At 41.5% G+C, this 23,961-nt stretch overlaps 1 protein-coding gene across 1 annotated transcript; it reads right to left on the bottom strand.

Annotated features, from left to right (window-relative positions):
- Positions 1-7,709: 7,709 nt before the first annotated feature.
- RNF135 (ring finger protein 135) lies at positions 7,710-21,250 on the bottom strand. Its single transcript, XM_069089890.1, has 5 exons — positions 19,239-21,250; positions 17,921-18,064; positions 16,298-16,418; positions 12,438-12,527; positions 7,710-10,795 (listed from the first exon to the last, which is right to left on the bottom strand). The coding sequence occupies exons 1-5, from the start codon at positions 19,608-19,610 to the stop codon at positions 10,239-10,241; spliced, it is 1,284 nt and encodes a 427-aa protein (XP_068945991.1). The 5' UTR covers positions 19,611-21,250; the 3' UTR covers positions 7,710-10,238.
- Between the last annotated feature and the right edge of the window lie 2,711 nt (positions 21,251-23,961).

The raw sequence follows: 23,961 nt of genomic DNA, 5'->3' as shown, positions 1-23,961 counted from the left end.
CATTATATTACAAGTGTAGACAGGTAAGAGAAACTAAGAGGGCTAAGGAAAGATCACTGGGGAAACCCACACTTAGGGGCAAAAGGGAGATGAAAATCTAGCAAAGGAGATTGAGAAGGAGCAGTCAGACAGGTGGGAGGAGAACCAGGAGAGAATTGTAGTATCACAGGAGCCAAGGGAGGAGAGGGGACAAATGGCCCACAAAGTCAAAAGGTACAGAAAAATTAAGAACTATGAGACTTAAGACCATCAGAATTAATTGTTAACTGGTGACCAGTAACTTTTGCAAGAGTATTTTCAGGAGAGTGGTGGTTTTAGAAGCCAGAAAATTCTTCTCTGATGACTCATTGTGGCATGGACGTGACCCAGAGATCTGGAAGGCCATGCCAACTTGAAAGAACAATTTCTGGCAGGTACTAACTAACACCAGAAAATCTTGGAGTACAAGCCTATTGGATCCCTTGTCAGAATCATATTTTTAAATGTGTCAGATAAAATACAGAGAACTATAAAAGAAACCAATTATATGGAAGGATAGTTACAAAAAAAATTTTTTTTTTTGCTTTTTGGAGGGCAGTTGGGATTAAGTGACTTGCCCAAGGTCACACAGCAATTTTTTGTGTTAAGTGTCTGAGGCCGAATCCGAACTCAAGTCCTCCTGACTTCAGGGCCAGTGCTCTATTCACTGTACCACCTAGCTGCCCTCAAAAAATATTTTTTGAAAGACAAAGTAAGGGATTCCAGTTTAAGAATCACTCCATTAAGTACTGGGGATAAAAAGGGGAAAAAAATTCTCTGCTCTCTGGAAGCTGACATTCCACTGCAAGGAAACAAGAGGCACTTTCTGAGAATAACGCACACACAAACATATACACCTCAAAGATCCAACAACCTCCAGTTTCTTCCAGGACTATGAAAACCACAACTACCAGGATTTCCCAGTTAGCACTGAAGTTTTTTTTAAGACCTAACCCCCAAGGTAAAGTCTGACTACTTAGTTACATTCATAGGGATACATGTTGTTTCCTCTAATAGAATGTAAGCTCCTACAAGACAAGGGTTGTCTCATTTTTCTTCCTGGTTTCTAGCAGTAGTAAAGTGCCTGGCCCATAGAAAGTACTTACTAAATCCTTGTTTATTGGTTAGGTCAGTCTGTCCGTCAGTCAAGCATTTAGTAACCATCTGTTATGTGCTCCAGGAGTGAGGAACCTTCAGCCTCAAGACCAATTGTGGCTTTCTAGGTCCTCAAGTGCTGCCCTTTGACTGAATCCAAACTCCACAGAACAAATCCCCTGAATAAAAGGATTTGTTCTGTAAAAGTTGGACTCAAGTCCAAAAGTTGCCCTTGAGGGCCTAGAAAGCCACAATTGGCCTTGAGGCTGCAGGTTTCCCGCCCCTAGGACACTTTGGGGATACAAAGAAAGACTAAAACAGTTCCTGCTCTCACAATCTAAAGGGAGGGAGGGAGGGAAGGTGGGAAGGTGGGAAGGTGGGAAGGTGGGAAGGTGGGAAGGTGGAAAGGTAGGAAGGCGGGAAGGTGGGAAGGTGGGAAGGTGGAAAGGTGGGAAGGTGGAAAGGTGGGAAGGTGGGAAGGTGGAAAGGTGGGAAGGTGGGAAGGTGGAAAGGTGGGAAGGTGGGAAGGTGGAAAGGTGGGAAGGTGGGAAGGTAGAAAGGTGGGAAGGAAGGAGGAAAGAAAATGAAGGGAAGAAGAAAAGAAGGAAAGAACGTGGTAGATATTTTACAAATATTATCTTATTTGATCCTCACAGCAATCCTTGTAGGTACTGCTATTAATTCTACTTTGCAGCAGAGGAAACTGAGGCCAAGTGCTGTTAAGTGACCTGCCTGGGAGCTCCTAGGTGGTGTCTGAGGCTGGAAGGAAGAGGCAACATGCAAACAACTATGTTTGTTATTTAGTCATTTTCAGTTGTGTCCAACTCTTAGTACCCCATTTGAGGTTTTCTTGGGAAAGATGCTGGAGTGGTTTGCCATTTCCTTCTCTGGTTCATTTTACAGATGAGGAAACTGAGGCCAATAGAGTTACGTCACTTGTCCAGGGTCACACAGATAGTGTCTGAACCAGATTTGAATTCAGTCTTCCTGACTCTGGGTCTGTCATTGTATCCACTATACCACCTAGCTGCCCCTATAAACAATTATTTACAGACAGTAAATATCCATGAGATAAGCTGGAGATCATTTCAGAAGGAAGGCACCAGCAATAGGGAGGACTAGGGAAATCTTGCAGAAAGTGATATTTTAACTGACACTTGAAGGAAATCAGAGAAGCTAGGAGGGGGAGATGAGGAAGTAAAGCTTTAGAGGAATGGGAGACAAAGAAAAATACTTGGAACCAGTGTGCAGAACAGCCAGGAAGCCAGGGCCATTGTAGTGTAGAAAATGTGCAGAAGAGAAAGGTGTAAGAAGACTAAAAAGGTAGTGTATGGGAAAGGTAAAAGTGTGGTTTCTCAAAGACTGTCTGCTAAAGCAATTAAGTCCTTAGGCCTTAGGCCTAAGTTTTCATTTTTTATTAGAAATTACGTGACTGAAACTTTAGAAATCTTTCTATATAGTTGCTCTATTCTAGTCAGTCCTTCTCTCCCGGCTTACCACGAAAGAGTTAAATTTCTATAGAACTTCAAGAATTGCTGAACAAGACTACTGATAAGGGAGAATAGGCAGTAACCTTGGAAAAGAAGCTCAGTCCCTGGTTCCCAGAAAAACTTCTAGATAATACTTAAAAATGATGAAGAATGGAAGAAGCTGGCAGCAGCAGGTGGATTTGACCAATCAAGGGACAGACAGTAGCCTTGGGACCCTCAAGTCCAGATAAGAATGTATCAAGGGGGGCGGCCAGGTAGCACAGCAAGTAAGAGCACCGGCTTCAGTGTCAGAATGACCTGGAGATCGAATCCCGGGTTCAGACACTTAGCATCCACCCAGAAACACCTGGCCGTGTAACCTTCAGCAAGTTACTTAACCCCAATTGCTTAGGGGCGGCCAGGTGGCTCAGCGAGTAAGAGCACCGGCTCCAGTGTTGGGACGACCTGGAGATCAAATCCTGGGCTCAGACACTCAGCACCACACCCAGAAATAACTGGCCATGTAACCTTGAGCAAGTTACTTAACCCTGATTGCTTAATAAAAAAAAAAAAGAATGTATCAAGGGTAGACTGAAAGGAGGGGTCCAGTATTCTGAGGTTGTAATACACTATTGTAATGGACTTAATGTATTATGTAACAAGATTAGACCCTCGTTAGTAATAATTATGTTAATATTCTTAACCCTTGCTTATTTAACCCAGCTTCAGCTTCTGTACGGCGGCGGCCTCCTCTCTCTCGGTGCTGTCCCAGAGACTGGACTGCCCATTTTCTCGTGAGATTCTAATAAATCTTTCTACCTTCACTTTGAGAGGTCTCTGAGTAGTCAATTTGGGTTAGGGTCTCCATATCCCACACAGTAGGAAGCCACTGGATTCTGAAGGGTTTTAAAAGGCAAACAGAGGACTCTTTCAGACAGAATTCCTCCCTCCAATGGTGCAGATAACCACCCACCTACATCTTTCATCCTGTACCATTCTTGTCTATCTCCTCTGTAAAACTAAAAAATTATTTTAATTCTATGTTTAAGACATAGTTAAGCTGGAATAGGTTTTAATACTGTCCTACTGCCCTGTAAATCCAAACTCCTTGCTTTAGCAACTTCACCCTTCACCTACATTCTGGAGAAACTTGCCTAAAGGTCAAGTTTTTGTTTTGTAATTACCTCTACTCAATTGAATCTCCACCCTTGTATCCTCTACCTTGGTAGCCTCACCCTCTACCCTGGTTGTTAAGTCCTTCCATCTGAACACCCTTCCTGGCCCCTGTGGGGTTTTCTTGGCAAAGATACTAGAGTAGTTTGCTATTGCCTTCTCCAGGGTCCCCATTTTACAATTGAGGAAACTAAGGTAAATAGCAATTTAAGAGACTTGCCCAGGGTAACACAGTTAAGTGTCTGTGGCCACATTTGAACTCAGGAAATTGAATCTTCCCGACTCCAGGCTTGGGGCTCTATCCACTAGCTGTACTCACCACCCTCTTAACTCAAATTCAAGTTACGTCAATCAAAGCTGTTGCTTACTACACCCACGTCTGCACACTAATACTGTCACCTGAAGATTATTCCCATCTCCCCACAAGAAAGTAACAGGAAGGAGCTGAAGCCACTCAACCCACCTCCTTGTTAAAATGTCTAACAATCAGGATTGTCTTATCTTTGCCAGGGGAGGTACAAATCAGGCCAATCAGAAGGAAGAATATCCAGGTTTAAAAGACCCAGTCAGGCCTGCTCAGGGTCTTTGGTCATTGAGAGATGCCATTGACCCAATTTGTTGGTTACTGCTAGCCTAACTAATAAACTGATCATGCTCATACCATTGTCTCTCAGTTTACCTTAATTTTCAAACATAACACTTCCCATATATCCTCCGTAGGGAATCTACTCAATATACAGGAGGCCTTTCCTGAGAAACATGACTTTTTAAAATACACACACTTGGAAACTTTTGCAGAACCTATGCCAGTTTATCTGAGGTGAGAGAATATGAGTCAGATTCAGACTGTTAGAATTATTGTTATTCCTTTCCAAATGATTATTTTTGCATTCCTATCACAGTCGCTACCAGGAACCCATCAAATTCTGCAATAACAGGGGGTATGATGCCTTGCCAATAATAACTGTAACTTCAGTGTGGGAGTGTATGCGTGTGTGTGTGTTTGTGTGTGCACATACGTGCATGCACATATGGGCATAGAAAATGAAGAATTGGCAGAGACTTCTTTGGGGAAAAAAATTTTTTTTTAAAAGCAAACAGGTTGGGATCCAGCATCATACCAGCTCATACCTGTGGCTTTCGTTCCCTTGTTTTGGGTTCCCTGTGATAAAAAGGCAGTATGTAATAATCAATAAAATGCTGAGCTTGGAATCACAAAGACCTTGTTCAAATGTGGCCTGGACTATAACTGAAGCGGAATAACCAATGCTTTGTCCCCAGGTCCTGAAATTGTGAGGAAGAACTCACAACACTACCCATCCTTTAGCAGTTCAGGAACAATTAGGCTTAGATTTTAGTTAGGGAAGTATGACATACAAATTTGGAAAGAACTAAGCATGACAAAACATGGACCCAATTAATTAAAGATGAAGCTACCAATTGTCAGCAGCTCCCTACCCTCTTGGATATAGCCCAAGTGAATTCCTGCCTATAGCACCCTGGTTACCTTCCAGGGGTGTGCTGGTAAATGTTTAACTATATAGATATAGATAGATATGTATATTTGTATGTTTATAAATTTATGTATATGTATATTTACACACATAAATATCTCTATTATACACACATGTCCATATATTTATTTATATTGATGTTCCACACACTTTTAAGTTTAATCTGCATTATAAACAGTTTATCCATCACTTTTTTTTTTCAGAGGAGGAAAGGCAGGGCAATGGGGGTTGAGTGACTTGTCCAAGGTCACACGGCTAGTAAGTGTTAAGTGTCTGAGGCCGCATTTGAACTCAGGTCCTCCTGACTCCAGGGCAGGTGCTCTATTTACTTCGCCACCTATCTGCCCCTATCCATCAATTTCTTAAGCAAAGAAAAACAAAACAATAAATCAAGCCTTGATATATATATAGTCTTTGCTGTAAATGCTCACACTGAAAATTTAACTATCAACTTTCATTGGTACAAACTGGTTCCAGCACATCCCTACATATTTGCCATCCTCTGCTGAGATAAACCTCTCCCCAAACCATACCTGCAATGTCTCTGGGTCTCCAGAACACTTCTCCAGTTGAAACAAGGGTATAATTTGTACTGCTTGCCTTTGGCACAAAAATTGTTGGGGTACAGTTCTGAATCCTACTAACGCTTTACAGGACTGTTGTGACTCAAATATGATAATCTATTTGAAAGGACTATATAAGTAATAGTTATCCTATTAAAAATTTTTCAGATACCTTTTTAAATTATCATAATTGTTTCCCAATATATCTGCACGTGGAAGCCTCTCTAGAAACAAAGGAAAGCAGTTAAGTAAAAATAAGTGCCAGTGACTGTCTAAATGCCTCTGCAGTCCTCCTTGAGAGGAGGTAGATGTATATTTGCTGTCCTTCAAGACCAGCTGGGATTAGTCATCTGAATTCAGTTGCCTTTAGTGTAATTTCCATACATATTATTATAATCATTGTGTATGATGAGTTCCTGGTTCTGCTTTCTTTATTTGGCATAAATTATATTGGTTTCTTTTATTTTTACCTAAAGCCCTTTTACCTAAGCATCTGACTGTGTGGATCACAATGAAATGTGGAAGTCCTCCAAGAGATGGGAGCACTAAATCATCTTACTTCTCTCCTGAGGAACTTGTGTTCAAGTCAAGAAGCAACAGTTAAGGGGTGGCCAGGTGGCTCAGCGAGTAAGAGCACCGGCTCCAGTGTCGGGATGACCTGGGGATCAAATCCGGGCTCAGATACTTAGCACCACACCCAGAAATAACTGGCTGTGTAACCTTGAGCAAGTTACTTAACCCCGATTGCTTAAAAACAAGAGGAAAAAAAGAAGCAACAGTTAAAACCAAATATGGTACAATTGATTGGTTTAAGGTTGGTAAAGGAGTACTTCAAGGCTGTGTATTATCAACTTATTGTCAGAATATATCTCACAAAATGCCAGGCTAGATGAATCAAAAGCCATAATTAAAGTTGCCAGGAGAACCACCAACAATCTTAGATGTGGGCAATACCACTCTGATGGCAGAAAGTGATGAGGGTAAAAGAGGAGATTAGTAAATTAGTAAAAGCTGCCTCCGAGATTAATATCAAAAAGCTAAGATCTTGGCAACTGGTCCCATCACTTCCTGGAAAATAGTGGAAGAAGGAATGGAAGCAATGTCAGATTTTATATTCCTGGGTTCAAGGATCACTGCATATGGCAACTGCAATCATGCAATTAAAAGATGTTTGCTCCTTGGACAAAAAGCAATGGCAACTCTGGACAGCATACTAAAAAGCAGAGATGTCATCTTGTTGACAAAGGTCTGCATTGTCAAAGCTATGGTTCTCCCACTAGCAATGCATGCCTGTGAGAGCTGGACTATAAAGAAAGCTGAGCATCACAAAATCAACACTTTCAAATTGTGGTGCTGGAAAAAGACTTTTGAGAGTCCCTTGGACTGCAAGGAGGTCAAATCAGTCAATATTCAAATTAATTCACGTTATTCACTGAAAGGTCAAATACTTTCTTCAGTATTAAGCTTAAATACTTTGGTCACATAATGAAAAGATGAGACTCAACGAAAGAGACCCTGATGTTGAGAAAGATTGAAGGCAAAAGGAAAAGAGACAGGCAGAGGATGAGATGGATAGATGGTATCATAAAAACAATGAACATGAACTTGTATAGACTTGGAGATATAGTGGAGAAGAGAAGGTATTGGCAAGCTATGGTCCATGGGGTCATGAAGAGTAAGATACAACTGAACAATTGAAGGACAACATTTTTTACCTCACCTTCATTTCTGAATATACCCCTCTCTAATTAATAAAAGGTGCCTACTGGCAGAGTAGCATAAGGCTACTTGGGACAGAATATTGTATCCATTGTCAGATATAGTCTCATTATCAGACATTTTACTTATAAAAATTTTTTAAAGAAAACTTCCTAGCCTTTGATCATTTATATGTTGGCTATTTAATCCCCTCACTTCAGCAATGAGGAAACTGGGGTCAATAAAAAATAATGTTTTCTGGAAAGACTTACATGAACTGATGCAAAGTGAAGTGAGCAGAACCAGGAAAACATTGTACACAGTAAGAGCAACATTGACAATGGACATTGGTGATCAACTATGAATGACTTAGCTTCTTTCACTATTACAATGATCCAAGACAATTGCAAAAGACTAGAAGGAAAATGCTATCTATGGCTAGAGAAAGAACTGACGAGTCTGAATGCAGATCAAAGCATATTATTTTCACTTTTTTGTGTATGGATTTTTTCCTTTTGCAAACTAATTTTTGTACAAACTGCATTTTCCTTTACAACCTGACTAATATGGAAATATATTTTACATGATTCATATATTAGCCTATATCAAATTGCTTACCATCTTAGGGAGGGAGAAAAGGAGAAAATTTGAACTCAAATCTTACTTAAAATGGTTAAAAATTGTCTTTACATATAATTTTAAAAAATAAAATATTATTAGAAAATGAAAAAGAATGTTTTAAGCAAAATGTTCATATCCTATGACCGTGTTATCTATTGACTCTTCAACCACTTCACAGACCAAGAAACTTAAAGCCCAGAGAGAAAAAAATCACTGGTCTCCAGTTATACAGGTTTTAAACAATGCCAGGATTCAAATCTGACTCTAAATCCAACCTTCTCAAAATATACCCTGAAAAGGAAGGAGAAGCTACTTTGGTACTGGCTGAGGGATAGAGCCGTGGATCAATGGAATAGATTGGGTACACAAGACTCAGCAGTCAATGACTATAATAATCTATTCTTTGATAAACCCAAAGACCCCAGTTTTGGGGATAAGAACTCACTATTTGACAAAAACTGCTGGGAAAACTGGTATATAGTATAGCAGAAACTGGGCATAAACCATTATCTAACACCATATCCTAAAATTAAGTCTAAATTGATACTGTAAGCAACCTGGGAAAGCAAGGAATAGTTTATCTGTCAGATTTATGGAGAAGGGAAGATTTCGTGACCAAATAAGAATTAGAGAGCATTATAAAATGCAAAATGGATCTTTGATTACATGAAACTGAAAAGCTTCTGTACAAACAAAGCCGATGTAACCAAGATTAAGAGGGAAGTGGGATATTGGGAAAGAATTTTTACAACCAATGTCTCTGATAAGGCCTCGTTTCTAAAATATACAGAGAATTGAGTCAAATCTATAAGAATACAAGTCATTCCCCAATTGATAAATGGTCAAAGGATATGAACAGACAGTTCTCAGAGGAAGAAATTAAAGATATCTATAAGCATATGAAAAAATGCTCTAAAACACTATTGATTAGAGAAATGCAAATCAAAACAACTCTGAAGTACCACATCTCACCAGTCAGATTGGTTAAGATAACAAAACAGGAAAATGATAAATGCTGGAGAGGATGTGGAAAAATTGGAACTCTACATTGCTGGTAGAGTTGTGAACTGATCCAATCATTCTGGAGAACAATCTGGAACAATCCCCAAAGGGCTATAAATAACATCATATCCTTTGACCCAGCAATACCACTTCTAGGTTGTATCCCAAAGAGATCACAGAAGCAGGAGGAAGACCCATATGTACAAAAATATTTATAGCAGCTCTTTTTGTGGTGGCAAAGAATTGGAAATTGAGGGGATGCCCATCAATTGGGGAATGGCTAAACAAGTTATGGTATATGAATGTAATGGAATACTACTGCACCATAAGAAACAAAGAGCAGATGGACTTCATATCTACCTGAAGAGGCTTATATGAACTGATGCTGAGTGAGAAGAGCAGAACCAGGAAAAAATTTGTACACATTACAGACACGATGTGTGTGTGACAACCAACTTTGATAGACCAGACTCTTCTCAGAAATGCAGGGCTATAAGTAAATTTCAAGACTCATGATGGAGAGAGATATCTACATTCAGAGAAAGAACTAGAAAGAACAGAGTTTGAATGCAGATTGAGGCAAATTACCTGCTCTCTTTTTCTTGTTTGGTTGGTTTCCTCTTTTCCATTGTTCATTCCATCCAATACAATCCTTCTTTATAACCTGACCAATGTCTAATGTGAAACTATCTGCAGATCCTATACCTGATTGTATGCCGCCATGGGGAGAGGGGGGAAGAAGAGGGAGGGGGAGAAAATTTGAAACTCAAAGAACTGGGGAACTGAATCTTGTAAACTCAAAGTAAATGAACAAATTAATAAAGACAAAAAAAAGTAATAATAAAAAAGGGGAAAAAATCAAAAAGGGAGAAGGAAAGAGAGGGTACAAAGCACTTTGGAGCTGGGTGGCTTTCCCCCCAATCAGCACTGCAGGTCCAGAAGGTATAAACACAATCACTGTTACTTGGCCACTGGACCTATATACCCTAGCAGTTAGCACAATGCCTGGCACATGGTGAATGCTTCATGAATCTTTGTTGACTAACTGATTGACAAGAAGGCCCTTATGAGCTTGGTCACTGGTTTCAGTCATAGGAAACCACGTCATCTTTTACCTCATTGATAATCAGGGAGTTCCCAGGCTGTAGACCATAAAGCCAAAAAGCAGGAAACACAATGGGCATAGGGACAGGAAGCTCAAATCGATGTAAGAGTTCCTCCTCACTCTCCAATGAATAGAAGGAGAGCTGATTCCCCTCTAGGTCAAGCCATACTCCCACCATCATGGGCCTCTCCTTGCTGATAGCTGCTTCCTTTTTCTTGTGCCAGAAACAGAGCTGTGCAGAGTTCTCACTCCATTCCATGCACCAAGAGTCCGAAGTCCTGCCCAGCAGGCTCCTGTGGGCTATGATGTCCTTGGAGGCTACCCCAATGGCCCAGGCAGTGCAATGCTGAGTGTTCACCTCCCAGTACTGCTGCCCAGAGGAGAAGCCTTGACAGCACAAGATCTGGCTGTTTTGGAACCTCTCCCGACCCTCAGGGTAGAATTGTCGATGCCTTGACACCGTCACTTTTCGACAGTTCTTTGACACCTCCAGATAATGGGAAGCAGTTCTTTGATCAAAGGTTGGAAGGATGGACCCTAAGGAAGAGATAAAAAATATAGAAAATTCATGATTATCTGCGCTAATCAATCAACCCACAAGCATTTGTTAAACACCTAAGGAGTTGCCAAGTATACTATACTGTGCCCTTGGGATACAAAGTCCCTGCCCTCAAGAAGCTTTCATTCTAACAGAAGAGAGAGCATGTTCACACATAAGTCGATAAAGATAGTGATTTCACTGGGCAGAAGGGAGGAAATAAACGTTTACTTTGCACCTACTATGTGTTAGGCACTGTGCTAAGAGCTTTACAAAGATTATCTCATTTGGTCCTCATAATAACTCTGCAAGGTAGGCACTATTACAACCCCCATTTTAAAAATAGGAAACTGAAGCAGAAAGAGGTTAAATTATTTGCCCTGGGTAATACAGCTAGTGAGTGTCTGAGGCCAGATTTGATCAGTTTACTTGAAACCAAGCCCAGTGCTCTGTAACTATGGCACTCCCTGTCTGGCATGAAAAACTCTCAGGGCAAGGGAATGCCCTGTGTTAGTGCTGACCCACCCAGCACCTTCTTTACCCTCACATTAGAAAGTTAGCTAAAGCCCTGAAAGGGGTCTCAAAGCTAGTAAGTTATCAACCATGGCATTCAAGTTCACATCTTCTGACTCCAAATTGTTGCTCAGACTTAGGCTCAAATTAAAGTTTTCTGGGCAAAGGTCAAATCACAGAAGGAATCAATGGTCCATAAGCATGCTAGGTGGCAAGAGGAAGTCCACTGTGAGTGATAATCCTGAGGTAGTATAGTACAACACTCAGAGTCAGGAGGATTAGGGTTTGAATCTAGCCTCATCTGAGTACACGGCCATTGGCAAGTCACTTGATCTGTCTGAGCTCTAATTTAGAGCTTAAAATGGAAATAATAATATCTCTGCTCTCTAATCCCAATAAGAATCAAATTAGATTACTTGTGCAAAGTGCTTTAAAATATTAAAATGATATGTACTTGATTTTACTACTATATTACTATTACTTTTACTATAGCTAAATTATCCTTCAAGAGGCAGCAAGGTGGCATGGTGGATTTACCACTGGGCCTGGAATCAGTAAGACTGATGTTCAAATTTAGCCTCAGACACTCACTAGCTGTGTGACCCTAGGCAATTCTCTTAACTTCTATCTGCCTCAATTTCCTCAACTGCAAAATGGGTATCATAATGGCATCTACCAAAAGTGCCTAGCATGGTGACTGTCACATAGTAGGCCCTTAATAAATGCTTATTCCCTTCCCCTTCCCTATTCTCTTCTCTTACTGAATGGAGTTCAGATAGAAATGCTACTGGAACAGGTCACCATCCCCACAGATGTCATCTGCCTTATTCTCAACCCAAGGTTGGTAATCAAAAGTTGACTTTCCTATGGCAGAAAATGTAAACAGGCCCTAGTTGGGTCTGAAATCAAAGGTATGCCTTCTCTTTCACTTGGATAATGAGGGAACTCCCAATTTTTTTTTTAAGATGCTACCCCTGAATTAAGGGAATGTGGCATTAGAAGGGAACATCCTGAGTCACAAAGGATTGCAGGTGGGAAGCCAGAACATGGTGCTGAAATAAGAAGTTCCAAGTGCCATTTCTCTCTATGGAACTCAAAGCCCACAATCCACGTCTCTTGAATACTCACACTTAGCAAACTGGCAAGATCTCTTGGGCCCGGGATGGCTCTGAGCAGGCTGTGGGTTCGAAGAGCGTGGAAAAGTCCCAAGGGGTTCCTCTAAGGGAATATAAATTCAAGGAAGCTCTTTCAGACAAGACACCTGAATAGTCTTCATAGCACTGTATATTATGCTGGAATAAGTATGGATATTCTGCATAACCCCGCCTTTCTTGATGGAAAATTTGAACTCTCTCCGATCATACCAAGAGCCTATTAAGGCCTGGATTCAACTTCAGACAGTAGCCATAAGGACATTATATTTTTTTCTTTTAAAGCAGCATGTATAAATCAAGACTTTATCCCCCCAAATTGATGGACTGAGAAGGGATCTTTAAGCTAGAAGTTTATGTGTCAAAATGGGAGGATCTAGATTATTTTCAAACATTTATGGAAGGAAAGAAGACTTCTTCCCTGGACAAAATGGCACTAGTGCTGGGGTTACAAAGAAATTCAAATACAGCCCATGCTTCAAGAAGCTCACAATCTAATAGAGGAAATATGTGATATTTTATAATATTTTAATCTAAGTGCAAATATATATTGTGCTAGCCTTAAGAGCCAGGGTGGATCTGATAATTCAGTGTAATGTAATTCCACAAGAATTTTTTATGTTACTTCTACATGCAAGGTAATGTGCTAGGCATTCAGGATACAAACAGAAAACAAAAAACCAGTCTCTTCCCTCAAGGGACTTGTTTCCTACTATAGGAGTAGAACATGTCCACAGATCTATGAAAACAATACAATAACAGCCTCCTAATTAGTCTCCCTGACTCTCTAATCTCTCTCCTCTTCATAGCTGCCTGAACCTTCCTAATGCACAAACCATGACCATGTCACTCTTCTGCTCAAATATCAGCTGAAATACAAGCTGTTTTGCCTGATACTTAAGATACCGTAGTCCACAACCAGGCTCCAACCTACTTTTTCAGCCTGATTTCCCTTGGTTTCCCTTCACATATTCATTCTAGTCAACCTGGACCGCTGTCCATTCCCAAAGCTCATCTGGCCTCTCTCACCTCCATTTTAGCATGAGTCATCCACAATACCTGGGAACATTCCCTTTGTATCTCTGCTTGTTGAAACCTTTCTCTTCTTCAAGACTCAGTTCAACTGTAGCTCTTCCATTTGTCCCCACTAGTTGAATGGTTTCCCTCCTCAAATTTCCTTAAGGATCACTCATTTGCCTTTAACACATTATATGTTTTTTTTTCATCTATATATCTTATCCTTCTTCACCCCAAACACTCATCTCCATTAGATTACCCACTCCTTGATGGAAAAGAGTGTCCTTTTTCATCCTAGCATGCAAAATGCCTTGGGAATGGAAAATATTTGATCATTGTGCTTCAACCTAAATTGTTTAGTTGACTAATGAAAAAGAACAAGGAGGACCTATTAAAAAAAAAACATTTTAAAGTTTTCACCATTTGCTGACATAATTGAGCCCATATACAGTCTACCTCTTCTATATGTACTTTGTACTTCTAAAGCCTTCCCTGGTGGAACAGAGGTTAGCTGCATAATCATTACATAAATTGTGTGTGCCTGATGATCAAGTTGAAGAAAGGAGAAGGAAAAGCATATCAAGTATTGTTTTAGATGAAGAAATCTACACCTCCCTCCTTTTTTGCCCTTGAATGGCAGTAGCAAAACCTGACTGAGGAGGCATCAATTGGAAGAGGCAGTTAGGAACCCTGCTCCCCAGACTATCAGTATGGAGATTTATCTTGCCTTGGGCTGAGTTCCAGGTTGCTTTTGGCTAGAATCATTTATCATCACAACATAACAGCCCTCCAAGATGCTTTTCTCAAAGGCTAGGGATATAGCTGTACTTATTTTAATTAGAGAGAAAGATCTATGTATAACAGGGGTTTGAGTATTTAATAATATTCTAGGATCTATAGTTCCCAGAGAGACAAGCATCCCCTACTAGCCTTGAGAAAGAGCGTACGGTGGCAATCTTTGATCCGGGAGATAAACTTCAATTGAACTCAGGAGTTTTGAAAAGAGAAATTAATATTCTTTCAAAAGTAGACAGAGCAGAGATTGGATAGTGCCCACGTAGAGTCTTCGACATAACTACAAGAGATTGCAGAGCAAGACTGACAAAAGCATAAGGTGGACTGGAGATGAAGGGTGGGGCTGGAGCTGCCCTAGCTCACCACTACACCTACTGGAGAAACCTTCCTGAGAAGTTTGTCTGAATTGTTTTTACCCGAGAAGCTGTTACAATATTTCAACTCTTTTTCCTTCCTGAATATTTTTTTCTCTCAGACTTGAAGTAGTGGGAATTTTACTCCTGTTGCTATGTTATTTTATTTATAACTTTTTATTTAATTTCTATCTATGACAGCACTTTCTCTTCACATAAAAATCCATGATCAAGCCTGACCAATGTGTATTGCCATGCCTGTATATATCAACCTATTCTTGGAAAAGAGAAATGGTGGGAACAAATGGCTAGCCAAAAAATATGCTGAATTTACATAAAGACAAAGATATAAACCTCTGTCCTAATATTAGTTCTTCTAACTGGGGGCTCCATGCTGTTATGACTTTATTAGTAATTTTTACTAATATAGAAATATTCCCTAACCTGTCAGATCTTCATAGACCTCCAGTCATTTTGTCTCTAGGCTAAAACAAGATAATTACTTTATCTAGCCATCAACAGAGGTCTCAGACAAATGCCATCTTCCAAATGAAAAAGAGGCGGGGCAAAGAAGAGAGGAGAGGATGATCAAAGGAAAGGTTATGCCCCTAAGTTGAATGGTGGGAAAAGAAAGGATGGGTCTGGGAGGATTCAACACCCTTTTTTTCCTGTTGAGAAAGAAAGTAAAAAAGCGCTCAGCCAGCTTTGCTACACAGTGAGACCTACAAACGCTATCCATAAATAAAATTACTTTAAATGTATTAGCCATTTCAAAGAATCTTTTGTAAAGTGAACAGTTAACCTTTTTAAGGAAATATAAAGTTTAGATAAGAAATAGTCTCTGCCCTTAAGAAGTTTAGAATCTAGTAGAATTTGGAGAGTTAACAAGAATGGTTAATTTTCAGTCTCCACAAAATGCTTAATTTCCAAAAATCAATATTGTTGAGCCATAAGCCACCAACGACAAACTAGGTAAAACTCAGACCAGTCTCAAAGAGTCATATGGGACAAGAAAAGGGCTGGATGGGGTGGCTAGATGGCACAGTGAATAGAGCACTAGTCCTGGAGTCAGGAGGACCTCAGTTCAAATGCAGCCTTAGACACTTAACACTTACTAGCCCTGTGACCTTGGCCAAATCACTTAACCCCAATTGCCCTGCCTTCCCCCCTCCAAAAAAGCAAAAAAAAAAAAAAAAAAGGACAGGGCTGGATCTGTGATTTCATTGACAGAATATTCAGGTGTGGAATCTCCTTTACAAATGCAGGTCAGCATTTTTCTTTGCAATTTGGAATCTTAGAAAGTTACCTGGAACAGTGAAAATTTAAATGAGCTGCCCAGGGTCACACAGTCAATATGTCAGATTCAGTGCTTGATCCCAGATCTTTTTGGCTTTGAGACTAACTCTATCCATTACACATAGGGGTATAAATTAGAAGTACACAGCTAAAAAGTGACAATGAGCCATCATACCCCCAGGGACGGTCAAAAAAAATTATCCTGGCCAGTGTTTCCCTGGCCCTTCTTCCACTAACCTGGTAATACATGTAATGTCTGGGAATTTCATCAGCCTAAAAAATATTACCTTGGACCATTTTTCCATTTCTACTCAATTTTCATAGCTATTCCATCCCTCCAACATTCCTACTTCTGCCCTGCAAAAAATCAACTCACCATTTGTTATTTTGCTGGGAGCTTCTTCCCATATTAACTTTTCTTGGATTTTTTTCTTCAGTTCTTTGATATCACTGAGGATTTCATTGATGTTTCTCTGAAACATGTTGGGATTCTTCAGCTTAGGAGAAAGTGGTGAAAAGAAATCTTAATGACAGACAGTAAAAGAAAATAACAGTAATAATAACTGACATCTTAACGTTTACAGAGCACTCTATGGGCATCACCCCATTTGAGCTTCACATTCACCCTGTGACATAGTACTGCAGGAATCCCTGTTAGGAGACTGAGGTTCAGATTTGCAGCTAATTAAATTTCCAAGGGGGAGTCTGAATTCAGGTCTTTAACAGCAAGTACAGCACTCTACCTACCTACTACGTCATGCTTCATCTCAAACAAAGCAGCCTTGTAAGAAACTCTCATTAATGAATTTTTACCATCTGGCATGGTCAGAAGCTGCATCCCTGCCTATCCTTTTTCCTAACATGTTTTCTCTTTTTGTTTTTGAGAATTGGGTTTTGGAGTGTCTATGTTTTAATGTAACTGGGACTTCAAAGAGCATATGATAAGGTTGTTGTTCAACGTTTTCAGACTCTTCAAGACTCCATTTGGGGTATTCTTGGCAGAGATACTGGAGTGGTTTACCATTTCCTCCTCCAGCTCATTTTACAGATGAGGAAACTGAGACAAATAGGGTAAAATGACTTACCCAGGATCATATAGCTAATAAGTGTCTGAGACTAGATTTAAACTGGAAAAGATGAGTCTTCCTGACTCCAAGCCTGGCACTCTATCCACTGCGTTGCCTGATGAGGGCTAGATTTTTTTAAATGCAAGTTGGAGCCGAGTCAAAAAGTCAAAACCGAAAGAATAATCTTCCTCATTGTTTTAATTATATCACTTACTCCTCTACTCAAGCAAAGACATTGGCTTCCTATTTTCCATTTTATAGAATCCAAACTCTTCAGCATGAACTCAAGGCATTCTCCCAACTGCCTTCACTATAACTCATTGCCCTTATTTGCCCCTCTGCCCCAGCAAAGATAATCTATTTCCTGAATCCTGGGGTCAAGTCTTGGCATTTTTCATTATGAGACCTTCGGAATTGTCTTGGATCATTGTATTGCTGAAAATATCTAAATCATCCTCAGTTGATCATTGCACAATGTCGTTACTGTGTACAATGTTCTCCTGCTTCTTCTCACTTTACTTTGCATGAGTTCATGTAAGTCTTTCCAGGTTTTCTGAAATTATCCTGCTAGTCATTTCTTATGGCATAATAGTACTCCATCACAATCATGTGCCACAATTTGTCTAGCTATTCCCCAATCGGTGGACATCCCCTCAATTTCCAATTCTTTGTCACCACAAAAAAAGAGCTGCTATAAATATTTTTGTACATATAGGTCCTTTCCTTTTTTTTTTTTTTTTAAATCATTTTGGGCTACAGAACTAGTAGTTGTATTTCTGGGTTAAAGGTCAACAACCATTTACACCTATTAGGTGCAAGGCACCAAGGATAGACACAAAAAGAAAAAGTCCTGCCCTCAAGGAGTTTATATAATCTATTACAATTGTTCTCTCCGATCTCCCATTCTTCCCATCCTACCCACCCTAGATTACCTTCTCCTGGGTGCTCAAGTCCTCTGCCGTCCCTGTCTCCTCCTCAGACCCCTGAAGTCTGGTGACGACAGAAATGAGCTGTTCTAACAGACTCTCCAGTTCCTGACAGACTTCATTGATTCTCCTCTTTATGGGTTTTGCTTCCTTTAAAGGGAAAAGTCAAAACATCAAGCCAGGTCTCTGTTATGTACTGATTACACTGAAGATCTAACAAGGCTTCACTCCAAGTGGTGGTGGTGGCCTCATCACAGTTCCTTGGTAATTCAAGGGGACAGGGGGCAATGAGAACAAAGCCAACAAGAGAAATTCCCATTCAGTCCTTTTGGGAAAAGCACAGCCAGATGACTAATAGGGGGTGGGGAAGAAGCAGGATGGTAGGGTATTAGCTGGAGGAGCAGAAATGAAGAAAAGTGCAGGTCGAAGAAAGAAGTGAATGATCAATCATTTAGTTAACAAACATTTATTAAACACCAATTATTTACTAGAGTAGTGTGGCACAGTGGTTAAAGGGCTAGCTATATGACCCTGGGTAAGTCATTTAGCTTCTCAGTAAAGCCATACAACAGTATGCTACTATAATATAAAGCTAATGTAATAGATAGCATTTGTAAGAAGGTTTTAAAGCCCTTTACAAATATCTTATCTTGGGGCGGCTAGGTGGTGCAGTGAATAGAGCACTAGCCCTAGATTCAGGAGGACCTGAGTTCAAATTCGGCCTCAGACACTTAACACAAAACTAGCCAAGTGACCTTGGGCAAGGAACTTAACCCCAATTGCCCTCCAAAAAAAAAAGGCAAAAAAAAAAAAAGCGAAAGCTTTGACAAATATCTTATCTGATCCTTACAACAACCCTGTGAGGGAAGGTGCTATCACTACCCCCATTTTATAGATGAGGAAACTGACAAAGACAGAGGGTTAAGTAGGGTCATTCAGCTCTTAAATGTCTGAGGCTGGACTTGAGGTCTAAGTCTGGGGTGCTATCCACAGAGGCACTGTAGAAAAGTTATAGAAATGATGTAAGGAGGGGCGGCTAGGCAGCGCAGTGAATAGAGCACCGGAGTTAGGAGGACCCGAGTTCAAATCCGGCCTCAGACACTTAACACTTACTAGCCGTGCGACCTTAGGCAAGTCACTTGACCCCAATTTTCCTACCTTCCCCCCTCCAAAAAGCAAAAAATAAAATAAAGAAATGATGTAAGGAGATAACAAATAGGACGGGGGTTAGAGACTGGACGGGAAGGGAGGGTTTGGAGTGAGCTAGCGGGGGAACATGGCAAGATGAGCTAGAGAATCCGGGAAAGCCACCAGGAGAGCTTACCTGGAGCTCTGTCCGGTGATTGGGGAAGGGATCCCAGGACTCAGGCCACGTCTTCAGGGCTTTCTCGTACTTATCCACCAGGCCGTGAAGCACGGTATTTTTTGTCAGCCAGGGGCTCATACAGACCTCCTTCCGGCAGAGCGGACAAAGCCCTCCCGTCCCCTTTGTCCCTGGAGCTCCCGGGCCACAGCCTCTCCGGGACCGGCCCAGGTATGCCCAGTGACGCTCGATACAGGAGCTGCAGAAACTGTGGCCGCAAGGCAACGTGGTGGGGCAGAAAAAGAGGGTCTGGCAGATTCCGCAGCTCAGGTCGTCCTCGGACAGCCAGACCGGGACACAGGAGGCCAGAGAGGCCAAGCCAAGGCCAGCCATGGTCCTCCCGGAGAAAACGAAACTTTGGCTCCGAGACTGCTCCCTCCCCCTGTCGCGCAGCTCAGCTTGCCTTCGATTACTTTTCCTTCCTTCACAATCATAGAATGTCACAGCTAGGAGGAAGCTGGGAGTTCCGGACTAGGCATTCTTAATCTTTTTTGTGGTAGCAGTGTGGGGAAGCCGATGGACCCCTTCTCCGAAACAGGATTTTAAATGCATAACATAAAATACATAGGATTACAAAGGAAAACAGTTCTCTTGAAATAGTGATTAATTTTTTTTTTTTAAGTAAGCTCAGGGAAGTCTGGTTAAGAACCCAGCTCCCTTTCATTTGACTAAGGAAAGGGCCCAGATAGGGTTGGGTTTGGCAGAGGTCACAGAACTAAAGCAGCAAAGGGGGGATTTGAAATCAGGGTCTTCCAACTCCTAATTCTCCCTTTCCTCCTACTTCTCTCTCTTTCTTGTTCTTTTTCCTCCTCCCGCATTTTCTCCTTCTTCTGCACAATTGTCTTCTACTCTTTACTGGGGGGGGCAGGAGAGATTAGGGTTAAGTGACTTACTCAGGGTCACACTTAAGGATTTGAACTCAAGTTCTCCGGACTTCAGGGCAGAGGTGTTCTGTCCACTGTGCCACTTAGCTGTTCCGATTTATTCTTTCCTCTCCCTCAATGATAATAATAGTAGCTAATATTCACATAACACTTTGAGGTTTAGTAAGCACTTTTAATCTGTTATTTTTCCTGTTCTTCTCTATTCCACCTTGTACCAGTGTCCAGACATGAGATGTTACCTTCTCATTTCATTTTTCCCTTTCTCTCTGGGGTCAGTGAGAATGAGATGGAACAGGGATAAGTAGATCTGAGAATCATTGGCCACAGAGGGTATAACTGACCCATGAAAGCTGATGAGCTCACCAAGTGAAGCAGTCTAGAGGAAGAAGAAAAGAGGGTCCCAAGATAAAGTCTCGGGGGACACTCAGGGTTAATGACAGATGAAGATTGGCAAAAAAGAGACTGGGGAGTGGTCAGACAGGTAGGAAGGGAATCAGGAGAGAGCAGCGTCATGAAAACCTAGAGAGAAGAGAGTATTAAGAAGGGAATCAATAGTATCCAAGGCTTCAGAAAAGGCAAAAGAGAGGACTGAGAAATGGTGATTAGATTTGGCAAGGAAGAGATTACAGGTGCTTCTGGAGAGAGCAGGTTCCCTTGATCGATGATGTTGGAAGCCAGAGCAAGTCGATCATGGGGGAAGAGGAACTGAACTCACTGAAGTTCAGCCAGGAAAGGGAGAAGAGCCATAGGATAATCAGCAGCAATGAAAAGAAAGAACTCAAACAGAGCATTAACCATGCCCTCTCCCTGCAGGGAATCGAACTTGGATTTGCTTCAGAAGCAACCATCTGTCATTCTGGGGAGCCCCTTTCCCAGAGTCCTACACGGGTTCTGACCCGGCCTCCACAGTGGTTATCGAAGGGGAACGATTCCTGTGGAGAATGATCCCAACTTCCTCACCACCACCACCAAGTAGTGTTTATTGAGTGCCTACTGTGTTCCAGGCACGGTGCTAAGTACCTTTAGAGAGCCGGCCCTGGAGTCAGGAGGACCTGTGTTCAAATCTGACCTCAGATACGTAACACAAAAACTAGCTGTGTGACCTTGGGCAAGTCACTTAACCCCAATTGCCCTACCTTCCCCCCTCTTAAAAAAAAAGCTAAGTGCCTCATAAGGAGTTTGATCCTCACAACCCTGGGAGACAGGTCCTATTAGTTATTATCTCCAACTGAGGCAGACAGATTAAGAGTCACACAGTTAGCAAATGTCTGAGGTAGAATTTGAACTCAGTACTCTATCCATTGATTCATCTGCTATTGTTTAGCCATTCAGTCACATCCAACTTTTCTTGACCCTTTGGACCACTGTACAACAATGTCATCTTTGGGGTTTTCTTGACAAAGATACTGGAATGGTTTGTCATTTCAAATGCTTTTCAAGTGGATTAAGGCAAGCAAAGGTTAAGTGATTTGCCCGGGGTCACACAGCTAGCTAGTAAGTGTCTGAGGCTGGCTTTAAACTTAGGTCTTCCTCACCCCAGAACCAGGTCTCTGTCCACTGAGTCATCTAACTGCCTCCCCCCAAAATTTGTAAAAGCCTATATACCACCCAGTATTCCCAGGTAGTCTCCCATCCAAGTACTAACCAGGTCTGACTCTGCTTAGCTTCTGAGATCAGCAGAGATTGGATGGGATGGAATGCAATCAGGGTAGTATGGCTGTAAACTTGGGCCACCTGCTGTCTTAAATGATCAATTAAACCCAAGAGCCAAGAATTCCAGTTCCCTCTACACCACTGGTTTCTAGACCAGCCATCATCCAGGGGAAAGGAGCCTGCCATCTTCACCTGCTAACCACCTATCAACCACGAGGAAGACAAATTATCTTTGTCAGAGCAGCAAGGTGCCCTGAGTTGGAGACAGGAGGCTTCATATGCCAGGTGAGTCAAACCACTCCTATCACCTTGACTACCACTTCCATACATATCACAATGGGAACAGCCCAGGATCTTCAATCCAAGGGCCCCAGCCAGGAATATCAGAGATCCCCAGAACACTAGCCTTACTTTCAGCCTGGGGACTACAGCCATCACTGAGGTGAGGAATCACAGTAGAGACATGGTGTAACAGCAAACACCCTACCTAATATACCCAGGATGGCTGCTAGCACAGGTTCTTTGCTCTGCTTTTCTAAAGGAAAGCAACTCAGAAAGGGTTAACAATCTTAAATCAAACATATCTACACACCTACATATACATGCATATACATATATATATCATTCACCTTAGTTCAGTGGGAAAAGTCAGCACCCTGAACGTCAGAAAATACAAACAGAAATTACAAGCAGACAAAAAATACAGACAGAGAAAATAATATAATTCAACAGACAGGGCTTCTGGCTGTCTGACAGTTACATACATACATAGTGACTAGAGAGGGAAGCACCAACATCTGGGTTTTTCAAAGCTGGGGAGGGGGCAGGTTCCTTAATGGCTACCCAGAGTCTCATCTGGCTATATCACTTAAACATTCCTCCTATATATACATGTCCTTTTATTCAGGGTCAGATGGCATTACAACCCTCATGACCCATTGTCTAATTAGAAAGTAACAAAAGGTGTGGGCCTTCCTGAAAAACAAGCCTCCCCTAATCAAGCTTTTTGTTGGGCTCCGAATGAGGCTTATTAATGGTTGGGGAAGATCTTCAAGTCCCATTCACACTACACATGGCTTACCTTCTTTGTTGCTACCAACACCAATCACTGACCAACTGCCAGTTGTAGCCCCAAACCACCCTTCTTGCTTTCAGCCCAGTGCCTAGCAACTTCTATCAGGTTCAGCCTGGCAACTGCTTCTGCAGCTACTGTAGCCAAAACCACAAAGACACAGAAAAAAAATCCTCACCATCAAAGCTCAAAGGCCCTGCCTTATGGTTCAACATCAGAAAATGTTATATGCAGTCATAGAAATGACAGTAAGTACCATTGTTCCCAAATGACCAGGAGACATTTCTATATGATTTGAAGACGAAATTTCCAATAAGAGATCTGTTGTCTCTTCCCATTAGAATGTGAACTTCACAGATGAGGGACTATCTCCACTTCTCTATTGGTGTTCCCAGCACTTAGCACAGTGCTTTACACATAATAGGTACTTACCATATGATTTATCATTCCTTCATTCATTAATCAATGGGTGAATTGTTATTGGGGCACTAATCACTGGTTAGATGATATTAAAGAGATGGTTACTGGCTGGTTGATATTGGGGAATATACTTGATGGGGACTTGTGAATGATAGCATCAGAGAAGAGATCCCCCCATACACACCTCAGTGTTCCCTCTCAAAATAAGTAGTCAAGTTCTAGGGACCTGATCCCCATTGAGGGTGAGATTTGGGAGAGTAAACAGAGCCTCTAAGACCTGTAAATACCTGCACTCCCAGGGAACTCAGTACCTCCTATTAACTATATCAGATAGTGAGGAAAGTGAAAAAGCAGAAGCTTTAGCCTCTGTACCCAACTGCCATAGATTCATGAGTGAGTCAAGTCATTGCTGGTGCCACTTTGTCCCCAGCCTATCACCTTCCCAAAAGGTGGTGGAAGAAGGGGACAGAGGATGACTGGCCAGGAGGCAAGGCACCCAGGCTATCATATACCACTGTCCCGCATGCCCAGGCTCTGCCCATACCTTCCACACCCTTGGTTTCTTCTGCCAAGAATGAAATCAGAGACAGAAAAGGAACCTTTGCCAAACCTGTGTGTGTGTGTGTGTGTGTGTGTGTGTGTGTGTGTGAGAGAG

Source organism: Petaurus breviceps, unplaced genomic scaffold (genome assembly GCF_028583685.1).
Source record: "Petaurus breviceps papuanus isolate PSGF00001 unplaced genomic scaffold, PetGlider_PUasm1.0 186, whole genome shotgun sequence".
NCBI classification, from domain to species: Eukaryota; Metazoa; Chordata; class Mammalia; order Diprotodontia; family Petauridae; genus Petaurus; species Petaurus breviceps.
This window is presented reverse-complemented; position numbering and strand designations above follow the sequence as displayed.